This window comes from Mustela erminea, chromosome 3 (assembly GCF_009829155.1).
Source record: "Mustela erminea isolate mMusErm1 chromosome 3, mMusErm1.Pri, whole genome shotgun sequence".
NCBI classification, from domain to species: Eukaryota; Metazoa; Chordata; class Mammalia; order Carnivora; family Mustelidae; genus Mustela; species Mustela erminea.
The window spans coordinates 87710526-87727252 of record NC_045616.1 but is presented as its reverse complement, the minus strand read 5'-3'; the positions used below and the strand labels follow the sequence as shown (position 1 = coordinate 87727252).

The 16727-nt window shown below is 43.3% G+C and overlaps 1 protein-coding gene across 3 annotated transcripts in view; it reads right to left on the bottom strand.

The window, feature by feature from the left end:
• Positions 1 to 346: 346 nt before the first annotated feature.
• Positions 347 to 16727, bottom strand: part of DNAJC18 (DnaJ heat shock protein family (Hsp40) member C18) — a 29526-nt gene continuing 13145 nt past the window's right edge. For all 3 annotated transcript variants that reach the window (XM_032336533.1, XM_032336532.1, XM_032336531.1), the window contains 6 exons: positions 15358 to 15503; positions 13138 to 13323; positions 12121 to 12230; positions 11055 to 11164; positions 8590 to 8762; positions 347 to 3787 (listed from right to left, as the gene is read on the bottom strand). In XM_032336533.1, the coding sequence (XP_032192424.1) occupies positions 3663 to 3787; positions 8590 to 8762; positions 11055 to 11164; positions 12121 to 12230; positions 13138 to 13323; positions 15358 to 15503 (850 nt within the window). In that variant the 3' untranslated portion in view covers positions 347 to 3662. The remainder of the gene's footprint in view (positions 3788 to 8589; positions 8763 to 11054; positions 11165 to 12120; positions 12231 to 13137; positions 13324 to 15357; positions 15504 to 16727) is intronic.

Here is a 16727-nt window from a genome sequence, read left to right as displayed (position 1 = left end):
CTGTATATTTCAACCAAGACTTCCTGAAACATGGGTCATCGGGAACAAGGCCATTAAGGAACTGGGATAACACCTGGTTTTCGGAAGCTAAGTGGTTTAGCTCTGTGCGTTGGCTGTGATATGCTGTGGCTGCTCTTGTTACCTGATAGAAGAGGCCTATGGAATTGGTGATGCCACCAGTTCTCTGTTGTTCTTAACACCAACAGTCCCAGTGACGGATTCGGGAAGGCTGGAGCAGAGGAGAGTAGGCCTCTAGTCCCAGGTGGCTCCAAGGCAGTGAGGAAGGACGTGGTGCCCAGGGGTGACATGAGCAAGAGGAAAAGAACAAAGGGAAAATACAGACCCATTCTTTTTGTATAAAATCATTTAATTTCTTTCTCTGTTAAAATACACTCAATCCAGATGCAGTGGATCAGGTGACCAGAGTTTTCAGGATTCGTATTGCCCCAGGAACAGATTCCATCGGTGTCAAACCCAGCTCTGGTCACAGAACATTCACATCATTAATTCTAAATACCGAGTGTGAGGCAAATGATGTAATCAATATCGAACACATGGATATATAGTTACTCAGTGGTCACTGCACAAGGGATCAGCAGCGCAGGCTCAAAAAATATGATGTAGAGTAACTGGGCCCTTTCCAAAAATTAATATATTAGAACACTAAGCTTATACCATAAATGAGTCCAAAATAAATATTAATTAAGAGCTAGCTTCTGTGAGGAACAGAGCATGCAGAGACGATGAGCTAGCAAGTGTGGCCAGTTGTAACAGAAAACTTCTGGAATCCCAACAGTGCCTCCTCACAAAGCCAGTCCTGAGCATGAAGGATGAAAATGAGAACAGCACAAGGCTTGGCCAGGCTTCTGGATCCCATGTTCCAGTGGGGTTTGGAGTTCAGTGTGATTTCTAATAGTTTCCAACAGAAAGCATAGCAATGGCACTTTCTTACTGGTCACTTGTCCCAAGTGTCCCAAGTGTTGGGACACTTGTCCCGAGCTGTGAGGCCTGGAGCTGATCCAGGAAGTTCAGAAATTTTCTGGTTTGAACAGATGAACCCCAGGGTTGTTAATGTGGGGACACGGATTCCTTGAGGCTCTGGGATCCTCTGTGTGAGAAGGGTTTTTGCCCTCCCCTCCTCACTGCTGATCAGCCGGTGCAGAGAGCCCTTTCACTCTGATGAGTGGGAACTTCACCTTCTGCTCGAGCCGATCGGCCTCCTCAGCCCCACTCCCATCTCACCCCTCTCCATTCGGAGTGAATGCTCATGTTAACGTAGAGAACTACGCAGCAAAACAGCAAGAAAAAGCCTTACCTAAGGAGATTATACATAATCAGGAAAACTTCCAGAAGATGTAGGCAAGAGGAAGATGCTTATTTTACCACCATGCAGACAACCCATCTAAAACAGAACCCAGGAAATTAGAGTGCAGCTATATTCTGGACTGTACCAAACAGATGAAACTATTCTTTAACAAAGGCAAATACCATTCTACTGAGAGGAAAGCCAGATGTGTTGTAGTCTCTTAGGTAATAAATACAACAGTACCATCAGTGCTATGAAAACAGACAAGAGACCTGATGTTTAATGGAGTTAGTTTTACCTCTGTTTTGTATCATCACAGGCAACACATCTCTGCCATGAAATCCATGTCAAGTCAGTTTAATCATGGTCCCTTTTTTTCTAGAAGAGACTGGAGTTGGGGAGGGGAGAGCTTTGATTTTTGTGTGAATAGGGAATCTTTCCATAAGCCTGTTTGGCTCACAGGCATATTTTATAGTATAAATCCCCTCAATTACTCAGAAAGGATCAAGGAAGTCCCCCCAGACCAGGAAGGTAGACCTAGCTGAGCAGCAAAATCTGGCTTCTCTGGAGCTGCTCCCCTTCCCACAGCTGAGCAGGTGTCCCCTTCCTGCCACCAAAGTTCTTCACCTCAGGACCCATCTCTTGACCCTGTGGAATGTCCATGTTGTACCATGCTAGACACGTCTGCCTAAATCATGGCTATGCCTCTGAAAGGACAAACTCTACTTTGGAAATCAGTTTTGATATAGGAACTTTCCTTCCCTCCTGAAGAAAACATTGAATGTAGACTACAATCACCTATTGATCTTCCAGGTTCTGATTCATGATGATCTAGGCAGCTCAGTCCTAGTAGTTCACTTAGAAGAGAGGGCCCAGAACCATCAGGCCTAGGTAGTAACTAACCTCTTCCTTGTCACCAATGGGAACGGCTGCCTGCCTTTGAGGACCTCTTGTTTTGTATACAGAATTGTTATAGAGAGGGTCTTGTTCCCTCAAGGCCAGGGAGGAAGGTCCAGAGTGAACACAGGACTGCCATAAAATGGATATACGGTCACAGGGTCACATGGTCAGGGGGTACTGGGGCATCCTTGGGAAAGATTATGCCTTACCAATCTGGCTAGAACTGCCAAAGAAATGGCATTTTCTACTTGATAACCTAGCTCTGCCATTACCAGTTTTGTGACTGGGTCATCCATTCATCCTCTCTGGGACAATGTTCTCTTTCATAAACAAAAGGATAATACGTCTCCTTCACAGAGTTGTGAGGAGGCTAAAATAAGAAAATATATGTGAGAGCTCCGGTTTCACGCTAGACACTCAATAAATGTTGATTATGTGAAAAGGCATCTCATATCACAAGCGATGGGGCCCTGGGTTAAAGACTGGGATGGCTGGGACCAACACTGACCTCCGAAGCAATGGAAAGAGGGACTTTCCCCTCCAGCTCTAGGCTTGAGCAACCAGTCTGGTTGGCCGGCAATGCCTGCTCTTAGGTCTGACCACTGTACTTGTGTGGGGTGTAGGAACTCCGGTCAAGTGTGATGCTGCAAGAGGAAATGGCAAAAAACCACTCATATCCTCCAGATTCTGTGATGGCCTCGCGAACCTGCACTGAGAAGCTGAGACTCAGGCATGTGTTTTACCTTCATCCCTAGGTCCCTGCTTTCTGCTGCTGGGCTGTCCATGGAACTGTTTCTTTTACCCAGTGGCTTTTACTTTCTGGACCCTCTAACAAGAGAGAGGGTTAATTAAGGAAGTAAAAGAAAATGAAATCAGGCAGTTTGCTAATGCTAGTAACTCTGAACAGAGATTGGCAATGGAAAACTATTGACTGTAATAGTTTACATCTCTCATTTCCCTTAGAAAATGCAAAGTTGGGTGGGCACCTGTTCCAAGAGCTGAATGCTAGGGGCCATGAGGACTCATAGGAAGGGAGAGCTATCATTCTCCGTGTACACTGTAAACAACTAATGCAAAGCTGCTTTGGCTATGCCTAGGAACGACTGGATATCAAGACTTAACTGAAGAAGGGAAGGAGGAAGAAAACGTGGACCTGCCCTGGGATGCCTGAACTGCAGTCCTAGTGGCAGGATAGGCATGGAGCAGGGGGGCTGCATCGAACACTTTGCCTTTAATTCAATTCAGGTGAACTGTTAGTGGCCCCTGGAGCCAATCCCCAGGAAGGATTCTGTGATGGCAAGTCTGGCTCCATGCTCAAGTGCCTTCAACTCTGCCCACGAAAGTTAGCAAGTTGTAAAATGTTCGTCATTTCCTAATTTTGTATTATAAAATGGAATTAGGAACATAAATAGTAACAAGTAGCAAAACCCCAACCCAGTGCAGGACTAGCATCCTTTCAGCCACCTCTGCGCAGGCCAATGAGTTTGGAAAGTTTTTCACAGTTTTCAAGTTTCAATGACTCTGCCTTCTGTTTCAGTCGTTCATCTCTGTATAATCCTGCCAAATTTGTCAATTCCGACTCTGAAAGATAAAAGAGGTAACCAATTCATCAAGAGAGTTGCGCTCCTTTGTTTTGTTTCAGTATTTCTGGAAACACAGCTCCTTTTATTTTCATGCTTTTTCTTTTAATTAAATTTGAGAAATGCTTACTCATTTATTCGAGAAACTCAAGTCCGGTAGCTCGGCTACACCAGGTGCCGAGGATTAAAGGCCACCTGTGGTCCTGGAGTCCTACAGTATCCGTGGTCTATTATAAAAGCACTGGACTTAGTTCTTATCAATAGAACATTTGGCACCAGACTTAGGAAACGTGCACGTGTGCAGTAAGAGGAGACTCCGTTTCACAGCCTCTCTACGAATGGCATTCAGATGGCAGTTGGGAGAGAATGGAGTCCAATCGCCTGTTCCTGTCATCTGAAACAAAGACAGCTGCTCCATTCTGTCCCCTGCATGGCTGGATCATAACTCAGACATGCTAACTGACACAGAGCCTCCCTCCGGTGGGTATGCCTTCTATAGAAGGCCAGGCTGCTGGCAGCTTTCTTCATTCCCTCACCACATGTGGGGTCCCTAACTCAAAGGCCAAAGGCAGCTGGGCTCTTTTAAAAGTGAAATCATCTGGATCCGGTGACCTTTGTCTCCTTGACTAAATGAATTTCATTTTCTCTTCATGGTGGAGAAGGTCATTCTATTTTTAACCAGAATATAATCTCCGTTCTTTCCCAACGCAACGGCAGTTTGGCGGCCTCTATTTTTCATTCTTTTGTCAGGTTTCAGAGACATTCTTAGGAAGGAAAGCCTGAAAAGCACCCCCCTCCCCCAGAGACGTGTTGTGTATTAACAGGATGGCACGCTTGGATGGGCTGTGTGGCTTTTGAAAGCCTCCGACAGCAGGCAGCTACTCGGTGTTTAAAGGACCATACTTGTGAAAATGCTATTTTAATCATTTTGAAATATGTCTATCCATTCTTAATCATCCTGCCAACAGATTTTGTTTTTCTTGCTGGAACGAGAGGCACCTGTCTGATTAATCAGCAAACTGACTGGAAACAGGAATTAATACTTTGCCAGGGGGAACAACGGGCATTGGTTTCTGAGTAAGTTTCTATCAACACAAAACACTGGCATTTCTGCTCACAATGATTCTATTTACACCAAGGAAGGCCCAAAGTGCAGATTAAGTGCAAGACTCCAGGGTGAGGGGCGGCCATGCACGAAAACCCTCCCTCTACAATGGAGGCTCTGAGCCCGGGGCCCTAGTGGCTTGGCAGGCGGCCTGTCCCCGGGGCCCCTGAACAATGTGCTTTTAGCCGCTGGTGCAGTTGCCTGCAGTGCCTGCCAGCCAGGGCGTGCCTTGGCGCCCTCATCGTTGTGGGCGATAGGGCTTCCTGGAGCCCCATGTGCCACGCCCAAATGAAAGCCCCCCCACCGCCCCAGGCCTGCCCACCTCACCAACTCCATTTCCCTGGCTTCTCTGGCATGTGGGAAACCTGTTCAGGCCTCTACGCCTTTGGTCCTCTGGAGTCATTGGTATGCCGGCATATGGAACAGATTCTGTGGCTTAACTTTTCCTTCAGTGATTTCCTTAGGTCTTTTGTTTGCTGAGCTTATCTCAGTGCCTCACTGCCTGACATCTCATTCTAGAAAGAATTAAGGGTTAGTGATTCTTACTATTTTCTACATTGGAGTCCATTCTAACAAGCTGGTGAAGGGTAACTGCACTTAGATGGATGATTTTCTCAAAATATCACACAGCTTTTCATAAAGTTCATTAAAACCAGGTTTCAGTGCTCCACGGCTTGAGACCCCTGTTCCAGATCAATGACTTTGCAACAACATCAGTGTTTCAAGGAACCACATCCCAACTTCCCACCACCATGCTTGGAGAAACTTCTCTCCAAATAGCCAGCGAATGCTTTTGCCCTTCCATGAGTAAAAGGGTCAACTCAATACATTACTTTTGACATATTTTGACTGTTCATACTCAGTGACTTCTAAAAAAAAAAAAAATTCTTGGAAGGGGCATCAAGAGAACAGCGTTTCTTCCTTAACAAATGTCCCTTGCCCCGAACTCCTGTGTGATAGATGGACAGAGCAGTGAGCCTTCCAGGCAAACTGACTCAGGCAAATTGCTGCAAGTCCCAGAGCCCCTCCAAAGAACCCTCTGCACTCCTGTGGTCTAGAAGGTCACACGGATCCCAGCCAACCCTCAGGATTCAGCTCCCTGGGACAGTACTGCATCTACTCTCGCAAGACCATGCAAGGCATGGACTCCACCAGGAACCGGGAGCTTAATATGCGCCAGACATCAGGCTAAGCATTATACCCATATCAACTTCTATAACCCGGACAGCATCTCTAGGAGGAAGAGCATTTTATCCCCATTGCAAAGCCTGAGCTTCTACCCACGGTGCTGCCCTGCTCTGGGTCACAGAAAGAAGTGCTCCTCGGCCAGGCAGGGCCAGGGTCTCAGCTCAGCTCTGCCAGGCTGGGAGGCAGATCTTGCCTGTTACTTTTGTCCATCCCAGCCTGGTGGCAATGGCCACTTCCCCTGGCATTGGGTTGATTAGATGCAGCTGTGGAGGAGTAAACAGGGCCATCAGTGTTCAGAGTAGAGAATTACTCACAGAAGTTCACTCAGATTAAATATTCTAAGAGAAAACAGAGAAGAGAAATGAACAAAAGATGAAAAAAGACAATGGCTAACTTTGCTAAAAACAGTTTCCATTAGGTATTTTGCCAAGAGTGAACTTCGTTCTCAAGTGGATTTATTTTTACAACCTCCAAGTGCTAAATTTAACCTTGTTGGCTACACTTGCTGCTGGATCGGAAGGGCAGATGCTGCTCATTCTCAAATGGCATTTGGGTCGTGCAGAGAGTCTGGACAGCCACCATCCTTAAATGCCAGAAATAGATTTTTAAGGGGTGTGTGCTGATAACCCCCTCTTTGGAACTTGTGGGTACATGCATCATGCTTACCCACTGGATTTTTATTTATATCTAGAGGGTACCAAAGTCCTGAAACTAGGCCTCAGGCAGATGGGGAGAAGAAGCCTAAAAGCCATTTTAGATGTAATCCTTACCATGAGCTCTGTGCATAGTTCCAGCTGGGGAGTGTATGTGGGTGGGTGTGTGTTTGAAGAATGTGAAATGCAGATTTTCATCCAGTTCTTACAGAAAGCAACAAATTCAAAACCCTCCCAGGGGTGAATACAATGGGGACTTTTAGGACACACATTGTGGCCTTTACCTGATTTAGATCCATGTATCAGATGCCTTTCTGTCCAAAGCTTTCTTGCTCCAAAATTCTTTTCTGATTTTTAAAACTTGCAACTAGTTTAACATGAGGTAGGGTACTTCCTGACCTCCTTGTTTTTTTCAGTATTTATTTTTCAATAAAATTTAAAAAGCAACTTTCTCCAGCTTAATTTCCCCTTATGTCTCAGAACCATTGCCTATCAAGCTCCTAATGCACCTGCGAGTGGAGGTGGGCTCTTCTCTAGAGGAGTAGAGGGCAGAGACCAGGTACCTAAGGGCTAGGGTAAGGATATTAACCCTGCTCTGTGATTCTTAATCTGCAAACATTTTCATTATTTTCCAGGCCTGAGAATCCTCTCTTCCAAGGACATTTGTTGAGCACCTGTTCTGAAGCAAGCATGGTGCCAGGGGCCTGGGACACGAGATTGGTAAGACATGTGGCTCTTATTGTCAGAGGGCCCACAGTCCAACAGGGAGACTGACACGTACCTACAGAGTGCTAACACTGAGAGTAGTACTGTGCTAGCAGCATGGACAAAGCATTTTAAGAACACCTAGGAAGGACAGATTAACTTGGGGGTGGAGCTGGGCTGCATGATGGGTCAGCGAGGGCTTAGTGGCACTGTGACTAAAGAGCTAATTTTATCAGGCACTGTTAGACGTTTAATAATATCCAGTTATACCATTTAAAAAATGAGTACACTTGCTTTTTAAAAAGTAAAGCCACATTTTATATGATACAGTTATTAAGGGTGTGTGTATATGTCCCCCCCACTGCCTGCACAGGTGTACATACATGTGTGTATGTGTGGAATTCAAGTGGGATGAAAAATGAACCTGTTGGCTGAGAGGCATGGCTACCCTTGCTACCAGCACTACCTAAATTAACTGGTGGACACTGACACCCCCATTGTTTTCAGAGAAAGAGCAGAATGGAAGGCCTGCTCAAACCCACACACTTACTGAAGGGGCAGACCCAGGTAGGGTCACTTTTGATTTAGGTGGCCCCAGCTGGCTACAGCCGACTTTTGGTCTGGCTCAAACAATTAGGGTGGATCCATCAGATTTTCTTGTAGGGAATGTGGGATTAGGAAATTGGACCAATCCAGCTAGCACTGCGCACTTACAGAGGAAGCTTGTGATGTAGGAAGAGGCCAGTAACTAGTGGGCCTGTGGAAGCTGGGAGAGTGACGAGGAGGGTAGCAACCAAAACCAACGAGGGCAAAACCAGGTTGTGAAGGAGGAAAGCTTGAGGAAGCAAAGGAAAGCAGTTGGCAGAGAGGAGAGTGGGGCAGATGAGCAGAGAGAAGTAGACAGACAGACAGATAGGCAACTAGTGCTGCCTGCCTAAGTTCCTAAGGTTTCCAAATTCTGGCCACATGTGTCCTCTCAATGAATTTCACTTTTTTGGTGGTGTCCCAAATGGGCCTCTGTCCCCCCAGTGGGCCCTCCGATCCCATAAACATGTGCCACTCAAACAAGGAGAGAGGAGGGACTGGGAAGCTGGGCATGCCTCAGGTTGGAAGCATGACAACCAGTGAAAAGTCCCTTTTACAACATCTTACTTTGTTGTTTCTCCTTCCAACAACTCGTCTGGACGTAATCAATGTAATCCTTCTCTATCGTCTTCTCCAGGTCACGGAGAGATGCTCCTCTGTAGGCCTTCTCAAAGTTTTTGTCCACAAAATAAGGCACCTGCAGGTTCTGTGTTTCTCTGGAGATGGTGTAGCCCAAGGTCCTGAGACAAGGAGACGAGGCTCAGGTAAGCCAGTTATATATGGCAATCTCACTCTTAACTCCAGCTGCACAGATATCATGACCATAATCCCCTCTTCTTAGGGCAGATGCAAGCACCACTTTCAAATACACCTAACATTTATAATTTCCCCAGCAAAACAGTAACTGTAATGTCATCATTATGTGAGTGTATTCATGTTGTGAATTCAGCCTCAGTGTAATTACTTTAGTCTCTTCGAGAATCCCCTCTCTTATATTGGTTTCTGGGCTAAAAGTTGAATGCTGAATGCTTAAAATATGTTGTACGCTGTGTAGGACCCAGCATGGTACCTGGCACAGAGCAGGCTATTGGTAAATGTTGGGCAAATGAATTGATTGTTACAGTAAACTATTCACAAATAACCAGATAGCGTCTCTAAGTGAGAACAGCAAAAATATCAGATAAAAGATTTCAGTGATGCTTCTGTACTAACTCTTTGTGGGTCTAATATACCCAATAGTATGTGGTGCTTAGAAACATCAGTAGTTCTGGGTTAACTAAATACTAACCGTAAGGAAGTACAAAAAGAAGCTCAAATTCTAGTTAAAACAATGTGGTAGCAACATGCAAAATCCAGGCTAGTTTTATTCAAACTCTACAAATTCTATTTTGACTGAGTTAATATTTTCCCAGCTTTCTCCTTTGATTTCTGTATTTAAGCATCTTCCTGGATATCTAAGGGTTCAGGCCATGACTGCTCCCACCTCCATCTGGGAACGTGTTAGCAGGGCAAGTTCCTCTCCGCCCCACTGGGTGGGTAAGAAAGGAGGGAGAAATAGCAAATGGAGAAACATGGGAAGTCGGGAAATAGAGGGAATCAGGCCAGGGTGATCTGGCAGCAGTAATTCCTCTCTGAGACTCAGTTTTCCTTTTCGTAAAATGAAGATACTGAAGTAGAATATAGTTTTCAGTCTACAGTGATCGCCAGCAAGGACTCTTCCTGTTATATACTACCCCTTGGGTTCCACATTTTGTAAGGTTTTTAAATTATTTTACAAGATTTTATTTTTAAGTAACCTCTATACCCAATGTGGGGCTTGAATTCACAACCCCATGATTAAGAGTTGTGTGCTCTATGCACTGGGCCAGCCAGGTCCCCCCATTTTGTAAGGTTTTTGCCCCTTAAACCATAATGAGTAACGACTCTCTTCTCATCTAACTTAAAATAATTAATTCAGTGGGGTGCCTGGGTGGCTCAGTTGGTTAAGTGTTTGACTTTTGATTTCAGCTCAGGTCTGGATCTCAGGGTGGTGAGTTCAAGTCCCATGTTGGGCTCCAAGCTGGGTGTGGCGCCTACTTAAAAAAAAAAAAAAATTAATCCAGTGATCCTCAGACAATGAACCAGAGTTATTTGGAGAGCTTATTAAAACTCAGATTGCTGGGCACCTGGGTGGCTCAGTGGGTTAAGCCTCTGCCTTTGGCTTGGGTCGTGATCTCAGCATCCTGGGGTCGAGTCCCGTGTCGGACTCTCTGCTCAGCAGGGAGCCTGCTTCCCCTTCTCTCTCTGCCTGCCTCTCTGCCTACTTGTGATTTCTCTCTCTGTGTGTCAAATAAATAAATAAATTAATTAAAAAAAACTCAGATTGCTAGTTTTCATCCTCTGAGTTTCTGATTCAATATGTATGGAATGAGGCTTACAAGTATGCCTTTCTAACATGTTGCCAGTTGATGTTGATGCTGGGGACTCAAAGATGAAAACTGATTAGCTGAAATAACTAACTGAAGAAATAAAGAAGTACCTATCATAGCTCATAGTTTTCATGCATTTTTCTGCAAAAGCAAAAATAATATCCTATTATGGTTTGACTATATAGACTCATCATGAATAAATGTCCCATTCTTGCAATTACTTAAATTGAAAATAATCACTGGATCTCAGATACTATGTTCCCGACCCAGAGGGGTCCAGAGATCCAACCACAAGCTCAGTAGGGTTCATTCTAAAGCTAACATGATATGATAAGGATTTAATCTGAAGCTGGAGTTAGTCTATTCATCTCTCAGAAACCAGCTGCTGCTATTCTGCAGCTGATCAGATGATGTCGCTGTAGAACAAAATAATCCATGTCCTGAGCCCACAAGAAACTGCCTCCAGTATTTTTCAGTCTCTGCACTATTACTATCCAGCTGTTCCTTTGAACAAAAAAACCAGTGTTTTCTACAAAGGCGAAATGAAATGTTAGCAGTACCAGTGAAATATTCAAGTCTTTACCCTCCAAATTGTTAAGAAAGATTGATAAATATTTGACTTACGATTTATAGAATAGACTATATGGGGGGTTAGCGGCTAGCAGCTGAGTAATGACAGATATAATCACAATCACAAGAACTGGAAGTAACTGAATAAATGCAGAATATGTAGTCTGAAAAAGAAAAACAATATTGGGTGTAAGTGTTCTTCATCAATGTAAAGCTTACAGAAAATAAGAATAGTTTTCCCAAAGAAAATACGAATTACTGCAATGTACTGCACAAAGCTCAGAGCTTTTCTGAGAAGTCTGTTCTCTCTGCGGAGAAGACTGAAGGAGACCCACCCACAACCTGTACTGATACCCAGTTATTCTCATGCAGTCCCCTTTTCTAAGGCCCATGAAGCAGACACCTCTGGGTGAGTCTGCCTAGACTGTGACTTTCACGGGGTGGGGTTAGTATTATGCAGCTGTGTTGCTGAATGGACTGGGAGACATCTAATCCTAGCAGGGATAATCACTTCTCCCTCCCAGAAACGTGGAACTGAGACTCAACACTGTGCACTGCTGCGAAGTCACCTGAATAAAGGACATGTACACTTGGGCAGTGTGGACGGGTTATTTGTAGGCAAAAGCAGAACAAGCTGGTTGCTTAAAGAGAATAAAGCAGATGCAGAGAAAGGTGGGAAAGGTGGACACAATCTGGCCACAAAGAGTCATGGACAGATAGCTGCACGGGTGCCTGTCTGTACTTGGTTCCTGATTCCCATCTGTCCTGTGCTTCCCGCCCTTGAGCTTCAGAAGACTCCCCAGGTCCCTTACTTTCAACTCCCTTTAGTTCTGAGTATTCTGAAGGGGACTCCTATTTTCTGCAGTGAAGAAAACCTTGATCAATACAGCCCCACAGGGGAACTGATTTCCTAGGACAGCCACCAAAGAACGAGTGGGGAAGGAGGTACCATCCTGGCCCATTTGGACCAACGACCCACCCCTTCCCGCCACTGCCTCTGTTTTCCTATAACATGTTTTAATAACATAAGTTGAACTTCCAAAACCTGATCACAGACACTGTAAAAGTCAGCTCAGTACAAGTGTGGATGAGCAGCAGTTCAGCTGTCCTCTCTCGGTACCTGAGGCTTCTCTTCTTCTTCTTCCTTCCGTGTCTGCATCCGCTCATGTCGGTGACGCCGGCGGTAATAGTGGCTATCATCTGTCACATTTGAAAACATATGAATGTTTCCTGGGAAGGAGAGAAAAACCTAGTATAGGATATGGCAAACATTCCTTCCTTGCTTTTCCCAAGGTCCTTGTTCCCAGCTAGGTTCTCTGATGGCAGAGTATTGTCCCATTTTATTCAGTAGAAAAATACAACAGTAGGTAAGCCAAGTGAACCAGGTGCAAATGGAACGTGCTCTCCTGCTTTTATTTAAATAGTCCTTTGTGACTAGTGAGTGAGAGAACCCTAAAAGGCTAGTAAAGAAAGAGCATTTGGGCCATGAATCCTGTCTGACATGCTCTTGTCTGCTTCCTTGTCCAATATCAGATTATGTTATTAGTAGCTTTGTTTGTTTATAAATAAGTAGGTTATTTATTTATTTATAAATAAGCTCCACACCCATCATGGAGTCCAACATGGGGCCCAAATTCAGAACCCTGAGATCAAGACCTGAACTGAGATCAGGAGTTGGATGCCCAACTGACTGGCACCCCAACACTAGTGTCTTTAACAGCAATTCATAAAATTCAGTTTACTTCCTGGGTATTTAATTATTCCAACGGCCAAGTCCCTCAGGGTATTTTTCTAACTTTTATCTTTATATAGCTGCTATTTTGCAGTAATTATAAAAGGCATCTACCTACTTATTTTTAAGCACTTAAAAATATTTAATCCTCACAGCAGCCCTGTGAGGTGTATGTTATCAGCGCCATTTCTCAGGTGAGGAAACAGAATCAGAGAGACCAAGGGATCTGGTTAAAGTTGTGCACAGTTGGCTGGAGACTTGCCTCAAACCCTAGCTTATCTGATTCCAAATTCTTGCTGTTTCCACCATACCATGGTCCTTCTATTCAGATCCTCGAAGAGGAGTTAGCTGAGATACAGAAAGAGAGAGAGAGAAATTTTCCAGCTATAATTTTGAAATACTCACCTGTAGGAAAATGTCCTCCAAAGAAGACATTGAATAGCTCTTCTGGAGTGATGTCGGCTTCAAAGTCCCTGTAATAATTATAAGGTCTGCCTCGAGGGGCAGTAAAAGTCACCTGTTCGTCTCCATATTCATCATAGCGTAGTCGTTTGTCAGGATTGCTCAGGACTGCAAAGGCATTTCCTATTGCTGCAACCAAAACCAAAAAGTACCTGAGTACAGTCTTTGGTGTAGCTGAGGGGTAACACAGGAAGCAGCAATGAAGAGCCCAGAGTTGTAGGCTGCTGCATGATGTTGTGGGGAGCTAAGGAAAGGTGTTTGGGCCTAGAAAATTCACCAGAGTTCTCACCCTTGACATTTTCCATGATCTAGTTTGATAAGCCAGAAACAATATGGGACTCAAGACGAACTAAGAACTACTGCTTTTATTCATCGAAAATTTGTCCGTATTTTCCTTGAGAGGAATTACTTTATGGTTGGAAACAGTTCATACATAAGCAATGGTATTCTAACTTCAAGTCAGAAACAATCTCCTAAATAAAATAATCAGTAAAATCAACAGCTTGGCTAAAAGCAAAGTCCTCACTAATCAGAGTCACGTTTCAGCCTACTTTAGAAGCAGGCTTTAGAAATTAGGAAACCTATCTCCAATGCCTCAGTGACAGACAAAGACTGGAAAGATTACACATGCTTACCATCACCTCTCCTCTCTATGCACAAATATGCAAACACCGTCGAATTAAAATTAATTTAAACATACAATCACTGCCAGTAATCAAAGAAACCTTGAAAAAAAATCTTTATTTTTTATTTTATTATTTTATTTTTTTATTTAAAAAAACCCTTAAAACATCCCCATTCCCTACCTCTAATTCAGCCAACACTATGAGAAACACAGTTAGGAAGAGCATTTATGATTCTTCTAGCGAGGAAATTATATTAGATGTTTACAGCAATAAAACAGCTAAATAGAGAAAAACAAATAAAAAAGGCTAAATAGTTGCTTCAATATCACATCCCTTGAAATCTGGCCAATTTCTCATATAAATGGCATTAGTCTGTGAGATACTTTATGTGAAGGTGTAAAGAGAATGTGGGTTATCTAGTTGTTTCTTTGTAGAAACTGTGGGGAGAACAAGATTCACAATGGCACCCCAACAAAGGGAGATTGTCCTTTGAGGTAAATGTTGACTTTTAAATTTCTCAGAGCTATAATTTTTTAACTTTTTCTTTAGAAAAATTCTAAATCTACAGAAAAGTTGAAAAAACAGTAAATAAACACACGTATACCCTCTATTTGGTTTATCAACTGTTAGTATTTTGCCACATTGCTTCCCTCATTACTCCATATCTACATAAATACATATGTACACGTAGTATGTACAGATTTCTTTTGCTGAACCATCTGAAAGTAGGCTGCAGGTATAATGGCACGTCATCCCTCAATATTTCAGCCACTACCTCCTAGAAGAGTCTTCTACATGATCACAATACCATTATCATAGCTCAGAAAATTAATATCAATCCATGCAATTCATCCAAAGTTCATGCATTGTATTTGCTCTTATACTCCTTTAGTTTCTTGTCCTCTAAAACAGTCTCCCCACCTTTTCTACTTTTCATTATATTGACTATTTTGGAGAGCAGGACAGTGTTCCTTGTAGAATGTCCCATATTTTGATGGTTTCCTCACTATTAGGTTCAGGTGGAACATTCTGGGAAAGAATACCACACAGGTGCCATATCATATAATGTGAGGCGGGTCCAGTATTGGTGATGATAAGCTGGATCACTGGGTTAAAGTGGTGACAGCTAGATATCTCCATTATAATGCAAATTTTCCCCTTTGTAATCAGTAGGTATTCTGGGGAGTGATGCTCTGACATCATGTAACATTCTATTCAACAAAAAGCTGTCACCTGGCAGTTTTAGCATCCATTGATAATTCTTGCCCGAATCAACAGCTTCACTGGGGGTGAAGGTCTTAAGTAAGATTTTTATTTATGTCTCAGATCTAAAAAGGTACCATTACAGATAAATCAAATATTTTTTTTTTCCAAAAGAAATTAAAGTAAGTGAACGAAGACAGGAGGGAGCTATGCTGATAATCACTATTTAAGAGGTATGGCAGGAAAAAAAGGCCCTGCTTGTGGCCTTATAAAATAATGACAGGGTAGGGTGAAACATCTTGTGGCAGAATTAAATAGGAATTCATGATCAGACCTTTGAAAGCATCAGTTGCTCCAGGAGCACAATTCTTATCAGGGTGAAATTTCAGGGCGAGTTTTCGGTAAGCTTTCTTAAGCTCTTCATCACTGGCATTTCGAGAAACTCCCAGAATTTCATAGTAATTTCTGCATTTCTTGATCCTAAAAACACACACCAGAAACATGTATGTCTATGAAGACCCCTTTTGTACAATTAACTATAAAATAGTATGTTTACATTTTACATTTACATCTGGTCCTCCAATCTGTTAGCTCCAAAGCAAACCTAAAAGAAAAGTGGTGAACACATTCATAACACTTTCAAATTGATTAACAAGGTCCTCCTCACACCAAGAGCTTAATGCCTTTCAAAGTATTTTTACTGGGGAAGAGGTTTGGGGTAAATCCGAAAAAAATGATGTAAAAACTTTAAAATCAAAGTATTTTTTACATCTGATATTTTATTCTTTTTGTATCCCTGCAAGTGGGTAGATCCTTACATGAAGGTGCAGGCTAAGCCCCTGAGCGTTCAAACACAGGACAGCAAGATCAGAAGAAATACCTACTCACCCTAGTGATTTCTCTCTCATTTTCCTTATAGCTACCTATCAAAACTTTGTGTATTTTTTTTTTAATTTTTGTTAAGGATTTTTTTATTCCTTTATCTGACAGAGAGAGAGAGGGGGGAGGAAGCAGGCTCCCCACGGAACAGAGAGCCCGATGTGGGGCTCTATCCCAGGAGCCCAGGATCATGACCTGAGCTGACGGCAGAGGCTTTAACCCACTGAGCCACCCAGGTGCCCCTCAAAAATTTGTTATAAAAAGTTAATATAGGGGTGCCTGGGTGGCTCAGTGGGTTAAGCCTCTGCCTTTGGCTCAGGTCATGATCTCAGAGTCCTGAGATCGAGCCCCACATCAGGCTCTCTGCTCAGCAGGGAGCCTGCTTCTTCCTGCTCTCTCTGCCTGCCTCTTTGCCTACTTGTGAACTCTGTCTGTCAAATATATAAATAAAATCTTAAAAAAAAAAGTTAATAATATACACATGCAGTAGAAGAAAAATATCCAACAGTACTAAACTATATACAGTGAAAAAACTTCCTGCTTCCCTATTCCCTGCTCACCAATCTCCCATCCAAAGGACAACCATGTGAGAAGTTTTCTAAGAATCCTGTGTGTATGTATAGACACCTCTCCCTTTTCTTTTTTGCCTAAATATAAACATATTGTAATCATCTTTTTTTTTTTTTTAAGATTTTATTTATTTATTTGTCAGAGAGAGAGAAGCGAGAGTGAGCACAGGCAGACAGAGTGGCAGGCAGAGGCAGAGGGAGAAGCAGGCTCCCTTGCCAAGCAAGGAGACCGATGTGGGACTCGATCCCAGGACGC